Raw genomic sequence first — 18697 nt, 5'->3', positions numbered from 1 at the left:
ATAAAAAATGTTTAAAAATTTGCTATTGTTCTTGTGTTTTCAAAAAATATTGCATAAGATTTTTTTTTTTATTTGAATGCATCCATTCCTTACTCACCTCTTGCAGATACCCATGAGCCAGGTGTCTATTGACTTGAAGTAGTACTTCTCACTGTGGAAACTTTTGGCTGAGAATCTGTAGCTGTCAAACACCTTCACCTTGCCATTGTTCCAGCGGGCGCCAATGGTCTTCTCTCCCTCCCCAAGCCAGATCTCCACATGTGTCATGTTGTGGCGCTGCTTCTTGGCTAAAAATCCAAACATAAGCAATTATACCTCCTGCATCACCATGGGACATACAAGGAGATTTCCATGATTTCTACCTCTGGCACCATCTGCAATGTTCAAATTTCTTAAAACAGAATTTCAAGTAGTTTTTTGGGGGGATAAAACAGAAATGATTATGCAAATTACTTTTGTGTTGAGGTATTTCAGATGCAGTTGCTTGACAAGATGTGGGTGAGTGAGGGAGATAGGTTTGATTCTACTTTAGCCGAACATTTTGTTAAGTCACATTAGTGAGAAAGTGAGTTTAGTTTTACACCACACTCAGCAACAGTCTAGCTACATGGTTGTCTGAACTTAATAAGTCTGGGCCAGACAATTCAGTGATCAACAGCACAAGCATTGATCTATGCAGATGGGAACTGATGACATGTGTCAACCAAGTCAGTGAGCCTGAACACTCAACAAGCATGGGTTTGTTCCAGATCTGCCACATGAAGCATCTCAGCATCAGACAGGGTCAAACTTCACACAGGTAGCAAACATTTACTGAGTCGGAAGAAAATTAATAATGTAATCTTTAATGTAGATGAGTCAAGTCTACAATCAGCAGATCATTGACTCTATGGGACAGCTCTGCATTTAGAAATTCACCATCATAAACAACATTCACTGTCAGACAAACTTTGAGTGAGTGGAAAGCTGTTATACACTGCAGTCACACTATCACAGCTGTCATATGGCAGCTTTACATAAACTGGGCCACGCACAAAAACTAAAATGTCTGAAGCCGATTTCTAATGTCCCTATCATGATATTGCTGGCAAAGAGTCACGTTCGATTCCCTACATGGGTATAATGTGTGAAGTCCATATCTAGTATCCCCGGAATTGATATTGCTGGCAAAGGCCTAGGTTCGATTCTGCACATGGATGCAAGGTGTGAAGCCCATTTTCAGTGTTCCCGCCATGCTATTGCTCTCAAAGACCCCTGTTCCATACCCCACATGGGTACAATGTGTGAAGTCCACACCGTGATATTTGCAGGAACATTGCTAAAATTGACGTAAAACTAAACTCACTGACTGATTGCAGAGTCTGGTCTTACATTTTGGGTTGGTGTAGATTCCAGACATGAAGACGAGGTCCCCGGGTTTCATCTGTTCTTCCTTCAGGTTGATAGGCAGAGTGTCATACATGTAGGCCTGATTCCATGGTCCGATTTTGAAGCCTAAGTCTTTCCGCATGTCCCGGAGCACCTGTCGGACCAGTCCACAGCAGTCCAGGAATAACGGAGACTGATATTCTGGAGCTGGACGACAGATACATGAATTATTGACTGATTGGGAATAACAAACAAGACGCAAGTTTTGCCTAATAGGTTGCAAAGCTTTATTTACATAATACTGAGTGCTTGCCCAAGTTTTTTTGCACCAATGATGTGTAAGCCATGGCTTTTAATCATAATGGTTGCTAAGCCCCTGACAAAAGTTGATAAATGTCTGTATTAATATCCTCACTTCAATTCACTTACAAAGCCAAGTCATACATTCTTGTCAATATCTCATAAAACATCATCTCTGGTCACATTCAAATCATCGCATCAGGAAAAGGTTCTTGAAAATCAATAAAATCAGCCCCTTTGACACAGTTACTTCACTTCACTCTACACGGAGTAATGTTACAAGTCCAACACATTATTATTCAAAGATGTTCATATAGAGGTAACATTAAGGGGCTGGTATTTTTCCCCTTTATCACTGGATGTCAATCTAAGCGGCACATCATATTATCAATCTCAGCTCCCTGGGGATCATACATCTCTTAAAGCCACTAGGCACACCAAGTAAATGTGCCTGTCTCATCCTTCTCATCCTTACAACATACCCATTCACTGCTGGGTGAAGCACATTGTTGTACTCACAACTAGCTATTGCACGTATTCATGTGGCCACCATCTGTTCATATACCAATGGATTTATGGATTCTTTTAAGTGCACAAGTTGTATACAAAACATGCAACTACTGAGAAAATTTAAGTCTAATCTTTGCTCATATGATTACACCTGTAGAATCATGTCATTGTGCTCATTTCATTTGTGTTGAGTTCAAATCAATCAAAGCACTAAAGTGATCATGACTCCCACATTTTAACACAGTCTTTCTTTAACAACATCACTGAAGTCAAGGAGTTGATATAGTGTCATCTGCAGCTAATTTCAGACTCTAACTGCAGTTGCCCTGTGGCTATTACTGACTACTGAAGAACAGCCCCTTGAACGTATCTAGAAACTCCTTTGCCATATGAAAATGTTTTCAAGGCTTGGTTGCTAAGGAAAGGTAGCTGCAAGTAACATTGGAAATCAGAAACCAAATATACTATCAACTATTGGAATACTTGGAGAACGGTGGAGAACAATTATTGATTGCAATCAAAACATGTACATTTTTAATGTAATCACCTATTTTAATGGTTTTTACCCAGAGTTTTTTCTAATTAATGTTCATAAGTAACACTGTCATGCAATGAAATGCCTGCATGCAAGAAAGACAATGGAATTGTAATTAAACAATAAAAGTGGTTAAAATCTTACAGTGCCTTTCACGGTTGGGCTGTTGGTTGTTCGTGAATATTCACCAAATGTAATATTCAGTTTACTTCAATCAAGTGTGTTACACTAAAACAACAAAATTTTGAACAATTGAAAACGGGCTTTTAACAATCGATACATATTTTTATTCTTTCAATCAAATGGTTTTCGATTATTTTAAACCATCTGAACAGCACTAGCTCTAAGTGTGTAACAAATAACAAATCTCTATGGCTGACTGTGTGAACACGACCCACTGCCAGGGTTTAATAACACACCACTTCAACCAGGCATGACACATAATCAATCTGGATGGAACCTGATCAATCTCATTAAAACAAGATCTCAGTTCTATCTCCTGTTATAAGATTTGAGGACATCCCATTACAGGATACATGAATGCTACTTTCCATCCCACTAATCATTATGTTGTTTGCCAGTGCAGGAAAGTGACAGTCAGAATGTGTTACCTTACCATGCAACCTGGAAAATGTTTTAAGTTTCTTTCTAAAAAAAAACTGCTCTGGGCGTCATGGCTGATTTTGCCTAAATCAGATTTTGTCTAATTTCAGAGGGACAAAGGGATCTTTCATTCAAATATCATTTTTTGTTGTTGTCAGTACTGCCTTAAATGGAAGTAACAATTTTGAAACTAGTGTCATAAAGTTCAAGAAAGCTGGCCTGGCCTGAAAATGTCAAGCAAAGTTTAAAAAAAGTCCCTATAATTGAATGTTTAGAAATGTTTATGTCACAAGCATGCAGGTGTGATTTTAATGAGATTGGTTAGAGCTGGCATATTTTAATTTTAGACATCAAATAAGATACTCAACCCTGTTACTACAAATAAGTATATACTAAGAGCACACACACCACCAACTATTGTTCATGTTGTTATAGCAGCTTACCATCTTTGGGCCAATATTTCCTGGCATAAGGGACCCCAAAGTACTTCTTGGAAGTGTCAATGAACTTTTTTCGGAGAGCATTCAGACGAACTGGGTCCTTTTTCATGCGACGTTTTTTCTTCTTCATTTTTTTGGTCTGGCGGATGTCATCCTGAAACACAAGACGTGACATTCACCTCCAATAATACATCTCGAAACATTCCACATGCCATGACTGAGTGAGTGAATGTGTGAGGGAGTGAATGTGTGGGCGGGTGAGTGAGTGAGTGAGTTTAGAAGTTGGTAGGAGTGCCCATTGTTTAATATAACAAATACAAATACAATATTTAAGTTGATGACAAGCAAAATGAACATGATTAAAATCATTCTTTAAACAAACAAATACACACTCCCAACCCGGTAAACGAAGTGTAAACCAATGGAACACAATGACCTTGTCAGTTGCAAAGCTGGAACACTGGTTAACCTGATCTGACAATCCCAGGTGCCATGACATTGATGATTCATGTATTGTGGGTGGATAAAAATGTTACAATGCATCACGCAAACATCAATCATGGAACGATGAATAATTCAGTAACACGATTACATCACAAAGATGAGTAAGTGAGTGAGTAAAAATTTACAGTCAAATTGGCAGTATTCCAGCCATATCGTGACCACAGCAAGTTGTAAATTCACCATAAATACATGTAAATTATTAAAACCTCTCAACGAAGGACATTTACACTGTACAACCAACTAGATTATCACAGTGTTTCAGAAGTAAAACTAGCAGCTCTCTCTAAAATCAGATTTCAAATTAAAATTCAGATAAGACAGTATGCAAATGGGCTATAGATAACCAACAACTAAAGGTAGATCACCATACTAGGGACAATGGGCACTCTACTTCCTGCATGGGCCCAAGCTGGATGTGTACACCATCCCTTCAGCTGTTAGCAATTTAGACACATCTAGCGATATATTAAAAATACACATAACCTATGATTAAAATCGCAAACATGAAGAGCTCTAATGTCACAGAGAAACAAGATGTACCCAGCAAAGACTTTTATATCATCTTTACGATACAAAGCCATACCTGTGATCACATAAAATAACTGGTGATCATCTTTGTCCTTAGTACTTGGGGCAGAAACTTTTCCATTTTTTAATTACATTTTACATGTATCTGCTGACCCAAAATTTCAAAATTGCTTACAGAGAGAAAACATAAAACATTAGTTCTTTGTCTAAATACCAAATGTAAACTATTCAGTCAACAATGGTGAGGACAACATTCATGATAAAAGCCTTGTAAGGTTAAAACAAAATATCCATAATCATAAAAAAGAATCTACAAACAAACCTATTTTTGAATGTTTAAAACAATTTGGACCTCAAAAAAAATAATTTATAAAGTCCATAATGAAAATTAAATGTAAAGTGGGATTTAAGTGGGTCTATCTTTATTCAGTGAAAGGTCAGGGCATCCAAACCTTCGACAGTTTCAAGGGATACTGCAACCCTGACCTTGACAGGGCTTCTATCAGAAGACCTGAACATCTGGTGTCATTACTATGAGCCTGAGTGTACAATAGTTGTTTTACAGCACACTCAATCTCATCTGTGTCACTGTGCTAAATTTACGTTTAGGTGTAAGGATGTATTTCATCAACAATGTTTGGACGCTGAAAAAGTAAGAAAAACCCTCCAGCAATGGCAATTTTCATTTCCTTCAACACTATACCCTCATTTTATTATCAGCTAACAATAACCAGATCAAATTGACCGGCAATTTTCAACTTAAAAATAGCAGCCATATCCTAACATGATTGTCAAACAAGGACAAAAACAGCAAGCAACATAATCCTATTAATAAATCAGAACATGCACCATGACTGACCCAAACGAACCCTGACAGAATAATTTCCGAAAGTGTAAGTTGACAAATTGTTTAATTTTCATAATGAAAGGCCACAACAATAGGCACTTGGAAACATTCATGCATGAACGATTTCACAGCATGGACCAAGGGCCAACGGCTATGGCTGTCGATTTTCAATCGATAAAAACGTGACACAGCCCTGTCTTAAACACGCTGTATGGTAACCGGTCAGAGATCCAACTGTCATGGCCACCACTACAATGTGAATAATATTCATCTAAATGCTTTGTTAAAGCATCTGCTGCCGTCCATTTGTTGCCATAACAAAGGCCACTGAGGAAAATTTAGCTCATTCGCTTGCTCCTGTACAATTATAGAAGAAGGGCTTATGTCGATAATAGCAGCCATTTATAGCAATTGCCTGGTTCATTTGAATTTTAATAAACAAGTAAATGAAACTTTGGAATGAACTGATCACAAAAACCTTTTGTCCACGAAGAAACATGCTCTATTGACAGGCAACAACTGTGAAGTTGCGTTTGTGAAATGTTGTGGGTGTGCACAGGCATAATGAGTGCACATGAGTAATGACTGACTGACTGAGTTTGCTTTAATGCTGCTTCTGGCAATGGGTTTCACACATTGTACCCATGTGAGGAATCGAACACTGGTCTTACGCATGACAAGCCAACACTTTAACCACAAGGCTACCCTACTGCCCCCTGAGTGATGAGAGGATGAATAATATAAGTGTTACTAAGAATTGAGCACAGCTCACATATCTCCGCTTCCCACTTTGGGACATGGAAATGACTGATATTGATATATAATGTGACAAGGATCAGCAGCTCTACTAAACTACTAAATGTTATATACATGTAAGGTCATAGTTTTGTCATGTACACCTTTATATGAAATGAAGAAATCAACAGGGAATAATGTAACTATTTAGAATCAATCAGAACTATATTTGTACTTACGACATGAACAAAACCACCCATGTAGACACAGAAAATAAATCACATGTTGATGAGATCAAGGAAATAACTAGTCAAGATACAGAGAATAAACCACAAATTGGTACATTTGACATATAGAAAGACCATGATAAGTGAAATGTTAACATAACACTTTAAATAATCATAGTTTGCAAATAAATATCACATGGCATATGTGTGGGTCGTGATTAACTTGTGTACTAAGTTTGGTGAACCTAGCATGTATAGTTTCAGTGATATGCTGCGGCCAGGTAACCATCAATCATATTTTGCACTGTCATGTGGCTTCATGGAAACAACAACAACAACAACAACAACAAAAAAACAAGATTCTGAAATAACTTCAAAATAGCAAAAGGCACATCTATGGGTAATAATTAACATGTGTGTAAAGTGTGGTGAACCTAGCATGTAAACTTTAAGAGATATGATCCAAACAAAGTTTTGGGACAGACAGAGGCATGGACAGAAGGATGGGAGGACGAACAGAATGAACGCTATCCAACCCCATTACTTTGTAGCAGGGGTATGAATATGTTAAATAGAACTACACACGTAAATATGTAGATTTTTGGAATGTTTTAATATATTTTTATACACCGTATAATGTCACATTTTATTATCTTATCTTACAGTAGGTCTTTAAAAGAAAGTAAAATGATTTTAATTGATGTTTAAAGCAACATCTATTTCATCCTCAAGTCAAAAGCAAATTCGACATTTTTTTCATTTTTGTGTAGTTTGATTTTCATTTGATCTGCATTTGATGTTCGGTTGTTTGTTGTTGTGAAACAGAATTATATCTTAATATTTTTGAATATATTCCATAATATTCTTTAATGTGTAATTAAGTAACATTAATATGTTTGTGCACTTATTTGTAAGAAGGCTTTCTGTTATTTGTATGTTTATAGTGGTAAAAGAGTACAGTCAGTACACTTGATAATCTGTTATTTCAAGCTTCTTTAATATTGTATCATGACTAAAGCTGTTTTGAGTCTTTTCTATTTTGATGTCAAGGCATGGGTCTGGGAAATAAAAATAGATCTGAAATACTTTTTGAACGAGGATTTAATGAACAATGGGCATTTGCCTAACCATACCGACACAATGCAATGAAATAAAGAAACTCTCACTCTCTATTATAGGAGACTGCGCAGTGTTGCATAGTGAGAGCGAGTGTTTTACACTGGAGTCATTGATGATGCTTCTATCCTTCAAAATAATCAAGATATCAAAGGCTACACTGATATCATCTAGTCATACCTGCTACCTATACCACTCCCAGTTCCATCCTCCACCAAGCTTCTAACATACCTGACCTAACTGGGGTGGTGTCGTGACCTAGTGGTGAAAGCATTAGCTCATCACGCTGAAGATCAGGGTTCAATTCCCCACATGGGTACCATATTTGAACCACATTTCTAGTGTTCTCTGCCATGATATTGCTGAAATATTGTTAAAAACAGCGTAAAACTACACTAACTAACTCACTGACCTAACCACACCCAATCTCACCAACAGCTTGTCCACGCCCAACCACATCTTCCAGCACCCTGCCACATCCAACCCAATCATACCTGACCAAGCCACACCCAATCCCACCTTGTCACAGACGCCAGTCCTACTCACACACAATCCATTCAAGCACATCCAGAACGTGCTTAACTAGTCAATCATCACTGAAATTCAAACGCAAATGACTCAGTGCCTGCAAAAATATGGGGAAAGTTGACGAACAACTTAATCAGTTCTCACTGGATCGAGAGTTTCAACAGTAGACATTGATTCATTTCATTGATCCAAATTAGTTAATCAACACAAGAGCTGTAGAAAAGACAGAAAAAAAGACACTGTCAGACATGTCGAGTTGTAGTGTAGACGAAAATAGACTCATTGAATATGTAGATTCACTCATAACTGCAGAGCAACTTGTGAGTGAAGGGAAGCCTTTTAATAATGCGTAACACCTGAGGGTGAACCTGCATCTTCCACGGCTGCATCAGAAAAATGTAATGAAACCAGTCATATCTAATCATATTGTAAGGTCTAATCAAATGAGGAGGAGAGCTACTCCTGGTCCTGGTTTAAATGCTGGGTCATTATGCCTGAACCTTCAGATGGCATTGTGAGAAGGAAGTGATTTATTCTTACAAAATGGAGGAAGGGCAATCATGCCACACTACCTGTGAAGTCCTTTGGATCAATGGAAATGTATGCAGTTCTCTGTATTTTTAGAAAAAGTGCCCCAGACATTACATTACAATGACAATGTGAATACTGGTGGGGCAACAGGTTGGTATACAAAACATACTTAGCTGCAAATCTTGTTTAGGTTGCACAATCAGTGGACTGAGGGATTGAAAGTTGTTAAACTCTGCATTTTGTTATATCCCAGTTTCATAGTGGGTGGGTGGGTGGGTGAGTGAGTGAGTGAGTGAGTGAGTGGGTGGGTGGGTGGGTGAGTGAGTGAGTGAGTGAGTGAGTGAGTGAGTGAGTGAGTGAGTGAGTGAGTGAGTGAGTGAGTGAGTGAGTGAGTGAGTGAGTGAGGTTTTATGCTGCTTTTTAGCAATATTCCAGCAATATAACGTCAAGGAACACCAGAAATTGACTTCACACATTTTACCCATGTAGGGAATTGAACCTGGACCACTATGCTACCCACAGAAATGATGGAACTTGAGTAAAAGGAGTGAACAAACCATTTCTTCATCACATATTATTTTCTGAATTCAAGAAAAGAAAATGAAGCAAATAAAAAAAAATACACTAAAAAATACAAAAAAAACTAACTTGTTACGCTTTAATTTCTATCACTCACAAGTATATATGCTTACGCATTTTTCATTATATACACTTTGATATATCTTCACTCTTCTACAGTAAAAGAACACACAGGAAAACATAATCATGTCAGAAAACTAATCTACAAACAGTTACAGCTATACTGCTATTCCTGGCTGTTATCAATTTGAACCCCAAAATTCACAGAAATAAAACTGGTGCGGATTAAAAGAAGGACAGATGTGACTACATGTCAGTGTAACAAAACAACTGCCATTAAGTCAGACATGTACAACAGTATCAAAAAATCTTATAACAAACAGTTCTCCTTGAGCACCAAAGTCCACGAAACAAATAATGCATGAACAGGTTTCATATAAAGACATGTTACATTCATGTTCAGGAATTCGGAAACTGCCCAAATAAACAGAACAAAGATATGTGTCACTGACACATTTTATTATAGCAGTGTACTGGTATTTTTGTACATTCAGCACAGTGGTGAACAGTATATGTCAGTTAGTGAACGTTTGCACACTCATGCTGACATCCTAGTCGCTGTTATGTCACAGATAAGTTACATCCTTCGACTCAACTTCACACATGTCCTTAAATGTTTTTGAAAAGCCTAGGACATGTGATCCTTTAGAGTCACTATAATACTGGTATTTATGTGAGAACTTAGGACAAGAGCATCAGCACCTGGGTCGTCCTAAAATCCACACAATGACGATCTGGTTGTTACAGTCTGTAACCTCTGTTCCACAAAAAGATCCTTGCACTTTATTTCATTGTTAAGCTACTGTTCCCTAACAAAATACAAAAATAAAATATAGTCCCACAATGAAAAATACTGTTTACTCATATTAAGATTGAAATCACACAATACATAACTGTCCATGTCTATAAGAATTGATTTTGTTCAAAAAGGACACTTCAAACATTGTATTCAGCCCATAACTGATCAATCTCATAATGGCCGAAGCAAAATGTGAGTGTCATACATACTATCAGTGTGGTCAATATGATGACAATCGTCCACACACACTTGCATGCAAAGAAGCGATTGATCCAGTTATGCCAAACGAGAAATTCTGAAAATAATTTTAAAGCAACCGTCAGATATGTTTATTCTCAAGCACAATGGCCTGAAAATAGCTCTAGTTGCTATACAATTATTACCACAGGTTATAGATCAGTGTGTTCTCCGTGGTTAGTATGTGGATAGCCCCAATGATCGTAGTTCCAAATCACTATTATTGGTTTGCATTACAAGGGGGCATGTACACATGAAACACCGAGAATAAGCAGGTTTGGTCTTTGTAAACACTCATCATGTTCCCCAAATGCACATTTCACTGTTCCAACTACTGCACTATCCTTCTTGTAATGCAAACAAATACTAGCGGTATGAAACGATGTTCGTTTAATAAACAACTTTTATCCTAAGCTGAATAAAATTCTCAAAATTAAATGTTCATTTGGCAAGGGAAAATTTGAAACTTGAAAGTTCTGCAATACCATCACATCCAACCAGGTACCCATTTTGTGTGCCTGGTAGGTATTCACTTAATGAACAACATTGTTTATTTGTGTTGACACTGCACATCCTACAGGTGTAATGCAATGAGTGGGTGGGTGAGTGAGTGAGTGTGTGTGTGCATGGGTGCATGCACGAGAGAGCAAATGGGTTTGCTTGAGTGCTTGAGAGATTTTAGGCTGTGTTTAGCAATATTCCAGCAACATTGTGGTAGGGGGACACCCAAAATAGGAAACAGAACCCAATTCTTTAGTGATAACAGGTAAAATGTCTGAATACCAGGTAGGGAAACAACAAATACTATCTTTTACCATCTTGTGGTATGATGTTGAAAGCCGAATTTCTGCCCTCCAAGCAGACACAATATCCTCTAGTCCGTGGAGGTGGTCTCTGTGATGACTGACACCACAGGAAGGGTACAACAGGGTACAATAATAAATCATTAGCTTAGAAAACTTGCTGTAAATCATACCAACAGCAATTCATAACAGTGGGGAGAGTGAGTGAATGACAAGAGTATGCATGAACACCACTTTCACTAGCTTTTTTTTTTCCAGCAATATCACAGGAGACACCAGAAATGAACTTCACACATAGTACCCATGTGATGAATAGAATCTGGACCTTGACATGACTAGCGAATGTTTTAACTACTAGGCTACCCCACCGCCTCTAGATAGTTAAAAAAAGAAAAAGGATTTCAGATCAGTTAATTTTCCAGAATATTGATTGATTCTCATCCTGTAAGTTCTCAAAATGTGTTTCAGAAATTGGTGATGGTATGGGCGATTCTGGTATCATAGATAAATCATGAAAATGACCTCAGGCTAATTTTCTCTGGCAAAATCAGTAAGATGACACAGAATCATCGATAACATTCATTGTTTCCACCTCATCTTCATCTTAAAGACTTCTTTCAAAAATGTTATGAGGTACTTAACATCTACATTACCCTTGAATTCAGTGACAGAATAATATTTGCGAGTCAAAAGATGATCCACAAGCTTCAAGAAGGAAAGCTAGAAATTACTCAAGTCATGCTGTGAACAAAAACTCATGATGTAAGAACACAGGTTGAGACACTGACACTAAAGTCTTTGTTCCCAAGTTTTGTGGGTATTTTACTACATCAATATTTGTTGTACAATTTCAATTTTTTTTAAAGAAAGCGATCATCATTGGGCAGAATACTTTCAAAGCAACTCCAAATGTGGACATTTCAATGGAATTTAAGAATATGCAATTTATTTCTATTGAATAATTGACGACTCTCCTTGTGATTCACTGTCTCAACAATTGGCTTGCGTCATCACAGTTATCGGGCAAAAAATACAATCTGAAAGTCCCATTGATTTATTCTTGAACCAAGGTAATCCTGCCCGAGCCATCTTGAGAAACAATTTAGGGGAAAGCGAAACTCATTCAAGCAATCATGCGTTAACTACTATGCACAGCCCTCTAATCTGATGCTGGGGAAAAGACTATCAGCAACAACATGAACCTTTATATTTCAACAGTGTGTTAAATTCAGTTGTGACTTGAGCTGCCATTTCTGGGAGAATGACGTGGTGTGGGAGACTGCTAAGCTAAGGAATTATATGGTTCGGAAGATGAAACAACATTTCACATATTCTTTATAATGGCATCCATATAGTCGTCTTGTTTTCATTGGGTAGGAGTGTTAGCATAGGATGATAAAACCAAGCTATAAATATAGAAAACTGTATTTTCTGCAGTCAGTGCCTACATGCTTTTCCCCTTTGTGGTGGGGTAGTCAAGTGGTTAAAGTGTTAGCTCATCATGCCGAAGACTCAGGTACGAATCCCCACATGGGTACAATGTGTGAAGCCCTTTTCTGGTGTTCCAGACTGTGATGTTGCTGGATTATTACTAAAAGTGGTGTAAAACCAAACTCACTCAGTCAGAATTCTGTTCACAAACATCCTCTTCACATTTATCGTATTTTCACATTTCACAGCAATTCCTATACTGTATATTTACTACAACTAATAAATTTCAGAGATGTTTTTTTTTATCTGTTCTCTCCGCTTCTACATTTAACTGACATCCAGGATTCCCAGGGGCAGCCTTGTCACTAACATAACCATGACTCCCAAACTCACCTTTGTATTAAGATAACTGTGACTCCCATGTTATAACATTGATTTTAGATCATTGTAGAGCTGAGATCATGTTGTGGAACAAGACAAGTGGAAAATCATCATTCTTTCCAGTACTTACACAAAGAAATATTGAACAGACTGTCAGTCTTTTAGAAAATATGTCAGCCTTCACATTCAATTACACTCAGAAATCTTTTTGTAGAGCTACATTGTTTTACATTCATACTGAAGTGTAGGCATCATCAATAGCCAGTAGACGCTACCCCCAAGGCTAGTAAAAACTAAGTTGGGACAGTAAATCTCCACAGTCACTTACATGCCTGTCTAGTGAATTTTCATTTTGTAAATAAATCACTTTCTCCAACTTGTTAAGGCATAACACACTTTTAAATCATGCAAAATTATGGCCTCATAAAAATGATCATTATACTGGCAGCTTTAATCATGAAACCTGTGTCTACACTCGAACAGTGTATGTTAAAATTTTGGGCTTGTGAATTATTTTGTGGGCAAGTAATGTGGAAACTATTTTGCACACTGTCAACAGTGGATGAACTTTCCTTAATGGCACCACTATTTTAAGCACCAAGCAAAGTTATGTGATTTAACTTTAGTCATGCTAATATTTTTCCCTCTAAGTTTACATCAAAGAAAAAACCATTTCAAAATGAAAACACTTATTTTAAGCATGTTCTGGTTGATTGTTTTATCTCAACTTCCATGTTGAAACAGCATTTGTTCAGAAAATCCAAATTTAGTCTTTGATGTACAACTGTTGTCAATGTGTTTTTCTTGTTCATCATGGTGTTCATGCCTGTCAGTTAGGTCAACGTGACATTAGTCTCAAAACACTAAACATATCAAAATATACTACCTTTCTTAAGAAAGTCTGTATTCAGAAACATTCAGTTCAGTTGATCATCTCTGCAATTCTATCACAGACATTTCATAAAGCATTATCACTGTTTCAGGTGAATCCTATCTCTTTAACCCAGACCGTATGTAATTTAATAAATCAGATTTGCCCATTATAAAACCTTTGTCCCTGTCTTTTGTGCCACACTCTGTCGTCTCCTTTATTAACTTAACCTATGATCATGCAAGTGAGGCATAAGCCCATTACCAATGACATTCTTTTTCAGTAAAACTTTTCATATCACATTCATATGCAAATAAGCTATTATGCACTGCTTCCATTCAAAAATGCAATAACCTGTGATCAGTCTGAGTTCAATCCTTACCAGAAGGGTCAAGTTGACCCTACAAGATCTCACCATCTGACAGAATATATAGGTCATGATGACCCACTTTTCATTCCATATTGTTTGACCTGTTATAATTGGTTGTAATGTGGGAGAAGAGAGTTGCCACCTCTATAACCTTAAGAGACAGCATACACAAACAGTGTGTAATGGATCCAGCTTCCACTTGGTTGAGCAGAAAACCATTAATTCAGTTTGCAATTGGAACTTCCACACTGAACATTAACACCCGTTTTTTTCTTTAGGTTTTATATCGATATGAATATGTTTAAGTGACTCACAATTTGGGTTCGACACTTGTTTCTGCTCAAATGCTTTTCATGTTTTGGCCTGGAAGAACATTTCAGCCGTTTGGTTCCAGACCTGGAGACCATCTTTCTAAATAATCCACAGGGATATATAAAAATATCTTAAAACATGATGAAAGTTAACTGTGTAAATCAAGACAGGAAATTATTGGAGGCTTGTGGACAAGTTCTTTCAGGTCCTCTCAGTATATATATGCAACAGTATGAAAGATTTTAAAATGCTAATTCAAGGAAACAAATTTGCTGAAAAAGAAACCATTCAAAAAATTAAATTTCAGGGGGTAGAGAGCACAAACATTGTTTACTCTATGTAGCCATTTTGAAAGGTTACACTTTCAAATACTGAATGAATAGCATTTGGAGGGTTACAACACATACCACTCATGTGAAGTGTATTCAAATTTGAGGAAAATAACACCATAGAACGATTGTTAGCCTGGTACAATCCAAGATGGCTGAGTGTTTTATGGTGTGAAGTCATCTAGAATAGAGAGTGTGGCTGTCACAAGGCTTTGTAATAGGGTCTGTTTGATGATGGAGGGCAGCATTATATCACTGTAATGTAATCTCAGCGCTATGGTAACAAATCATAGGTTTGTGAATTTCACCACCATGCTTGCTAATGCAGTTTGTGAGGTGTAACAAATATATTTTCACATCACTAACAATGTCTAAAGCTCATTGCAGGTAATAGTGCCAGGTAAAACATATGATTAGCATCATTAACAAAAGGTTTAAGCTCAATGAATGATGTTTAAGAATAAAAGAATGTTGATCTTAATAGGATTCTCTTGGCTCAAAAATAACCCAGTGAGGTATAATCTAAATTACATTCATGATATTAGTGTTTCTATCTCAATGAAGGTCTTAGAAGTTAGAATTTCAGAATTAAGAATTACAGTCAACCCCATATTGTCTACAACAAAAGTAACTATCACAGTGGCAAAGTCTGGCTGGTCAGTTGCCACAGTTTGTAGGGGGGTCATGGGTACAAGGGAGATAACAATGTGACAGAAAAGTCAGTATCACATTCAGTGTCAATCAGTTTTGAGTGAGTATGGTTTTACACTGCTTTCAGCAATATTCCAGCAACATCTTGGCAGGGAAACCAGAAATGGGTTCACACATTGTACCATGCGGTTATTCGAACCCATGTCTTCAGCGTGACAAGTCAGCGCTTAAACCACTAGGCTACCCCTCGGTTCTACTTGTTCATGGAACTTAGCGGTATTATCATTTGTAATATGTTTTTATGTGTTCTGGCATACAGGAAAATAACGTTATAACAAGTTTTGTAATTATTTGAATAATTTCAACCTAAAATGTACCCAGACATTAATAATTGTTTTCCTTCAAAACTGATTGTGGGGCAGTGGGGTAGCCTAATGGTTAAATTGTCTGCTCAACACACTGAAGACCTGGGTTTGAATCCCCTACATGGGTACATTGTGTGAAGTGCAACTCAGTCAGTCAGTCAATAAACGATATTATTTACATGGTAGTTCAAACAGTGTATGGGACTGTAAAAGACTTGTAAATACTGTATTTCCTGAGGCACAGCCAAATGAAATACAGAATATACATGGGTTTTATCTTTAGACAACATTCAACATTTGATAGAATGAGACACAAAATGTTTCGCCATGATATTTCCTGAACGGTCATAAATGGAGATAACTCTGGATGGCTTAGTATATGATAAAAAATGAGGTTTTGTTTAATGACAAGTGAAATACAGAAACATTTCAGTTTTTGGATACATTTATTGCTATAAACAAACAAAAAAATTATGGTAACAATTATATTACTCTGTTTATACTCCTACTTGTAATCAACTCTAAAAATCCGAAGTGATCAGCCGCCACATTTCATATGAGGCTAAGGTCATTGGTACAAGACCATGTAGTGTGTCATGTGTATGCTTTGGCTATTAACCAATCAGAATTTGACAAAAGTATCATAAGGGTAATAAGTAACCTTAAACTGTGAAATCATGAAACCATATGGAACTATTCCAGCAATGCCAGAGCCTAGATTTTTTAGGCTCTCTTAGTGCTGAGATAGTCATAAGATAATGTTAATGTATGGCACTCACGACTGTCTTAGCACTAAGAGAGCTTCGAAGATCGAGGCCCAGGAATAACTGAACCCATATTAACCCCAGACATAGAGTCTTAAATCAGTATATACGGCTGCACTGTAATTTTCTCACCATATATTCCCCTAGGAGACCCTGTTCTAATACACAGCCATCAGAGACAGACAGTCGATCCATGCCGTCGAGGACACGACAGAAGACTCACGTGTTAAAACATTCATGTATTTATTGCAAATAATTAATGCAATGCAATTACTTAACACACAGGTAAAAATGGAGTAGCACCTTTGAACTATATCAATGTATGGGATCCTGTGGGGCTGGGATGAACTAGATTGATAACCAACATCTGTCTCTGTCAGGGTAGGATTTAGATCTCTCTAGGTTACGTTCGTAATTAATCTAGCTCATTCAGGTCAGGTAAATTTTTTAAGAGAGAGAATACTAAATGTTTATATCATATCCTAAGCGTTTTTGTGGACAATCAGTTTGAAGTCAGGAACCAGAATGTCCGTAATTTCTTGAAATCATTAATAAATACTACATAGCATTGACTTAATGTGTTTTTCTAATATAATATGAAACAGCACTTAAATAAAAGAATATGTGGTCCACAATGTATGTGAGATGGTGGTTGGTTGAATGTTTGAAAGTTTAAAACAGCGGTCTGACTTCACCAACAGAAGTAGAGTGTCTGTAAATGTTCAAAATGATTCAATTCTTTTTCTCTATTTTACAAGAGTCATCCCTGAAAACATCATATTATCAATTCATTTTCGTTATCTTGCAAGAGTGATTCCATTCCATCAATGACAGCAATGATTCAAGAATGGGCACCACACAGTCTTCCTAAATGGAAAGTTCAACCAATCTGTTGAAATATTCTTGAAAAGTTTGTGTTTGAATTGAAAACACTCTCTGGCAGTATACTTGTTTCAATCTTCTATAATATGTTTACTACCTGACAAAAATAACCTGTGAAGACCTGAGTTAGAAATGGTGTTGAGGAACGTTTGCTTGTCATGAAGAGCGACTAACAGGATCAGGCTTGCTGACACAGTTGACACATGCCATTGTATCACAACTCTGTAGATTGATGCTCATGCTGTTGATCACTGTACTGTTTTATCCAGACTCTGTTATTATGGACTGCCACAATATAGCTGCCAAATTGCTGAGTGCAGCAGTAAAACAACAAAGAAGCAAAGAAACATGACACAAACAAAAATAGCATCTGCCTAACAACTGATCCAATTATTTGATTGAAACAGTAATTCCCTTGGGAACCATGCATGAACCATGACCTGAGTAGTTTTACACTTGTGCACGTTTTAATGTTTTTCTGGCTGTGATAACAATTATAAAGGTTACCAATAGGCATCAGAATCGATGTCATCAGTGTGTGCTTCCTAACAGAAGAACAACATGAGGGCATGAAACTTTTACATTTCACTTGTGTGGTGAGTGGTTATCAATGAATTTCTCAGTGAGGAATTGTTTTCTCTTTGATTTTGTTACTTGCAAACATACAGGAATCAGATCATCATAAATGACTGCTATATTGCAATAGTTCATAGAGAAGTTAGCAAATATGTTTTTTTGTTGCCTCTAGCAATATTCCAGCAATATCATAGCAGGGGACGCCAGAAATGGGCTTCACATATTGCACCCATGTGAGAGGAACTGAACAAGGGGCTTTGGTAAGATAAACAAATGCAAACCACTAGACTGACCAAACGCCCTGGGCACAAATGGTAGGCTCTTCATAAGCATGCGTGCGTGCGTGCGTGCATTTTCTATATTCAGTTCCATCATGAGAGAATGAAAATTTTTTTTTTTTCTCCGTTTGAACTAGCACTGTGGAAATTTACACTCTTATCGTCATGTCAAATCATGTCCAAGGCAAAGTGACCTGATCTACATCATAAATTAATTCAAAGACTATTACCAAAGAC

At 37.2% G+C, this 18697-nt stretch overlaps 1 protein-coding gene across 1 annotated transcript in view; it reads right to left on the bottom strand.

Annotated features, from left to right (window-relative positions):
* The window catches only part of LOC137268244 (uncharacterized), a 98760-nt gene that overhangs the window by 49735 nt on the left and 30328 nt on the right, over positions 1-18697 (bottom strand). Inside the window, exons 3-5 of the mRNA XM_067802781.1 lie at positions 3760-3910; positions 1372-1575; positions 98-287 (exon numbers count right to left, since the gene is read on the bottom strand). Coding sequence (XP_067658882.1) covers positions 98-287; positions 1372-1575; positions 3760-3910 — 545 coding nt within the window. The remainder of the gene's footprint in view (positions 1-97; positions 288-1371; positions 1576-3759; positions 3911-18697) is intronic.

The sequence above is a fragment of the Haliotis asinina genome, chromosome 16 (assembly GCF_037392515.1).
Source record: "Haliotis asinina isolate JCU_RB_2024 chromosome 16, JCU_Hal_asi_v2, whole genome shotgun sequence".
Taxonomy (NCBI): domain Eukaryota; kingdom Metazoa; phylum Mollusca; class Gastropoda; order Lepetellida; family Haliotidae; genus Haliotis; species Haliotis asinina.
The sequence above is the reverse complement of the archived record's forward strand: the minus strand, read 5'-3'. Positions and strand labels throughout refer to the sequence as shown.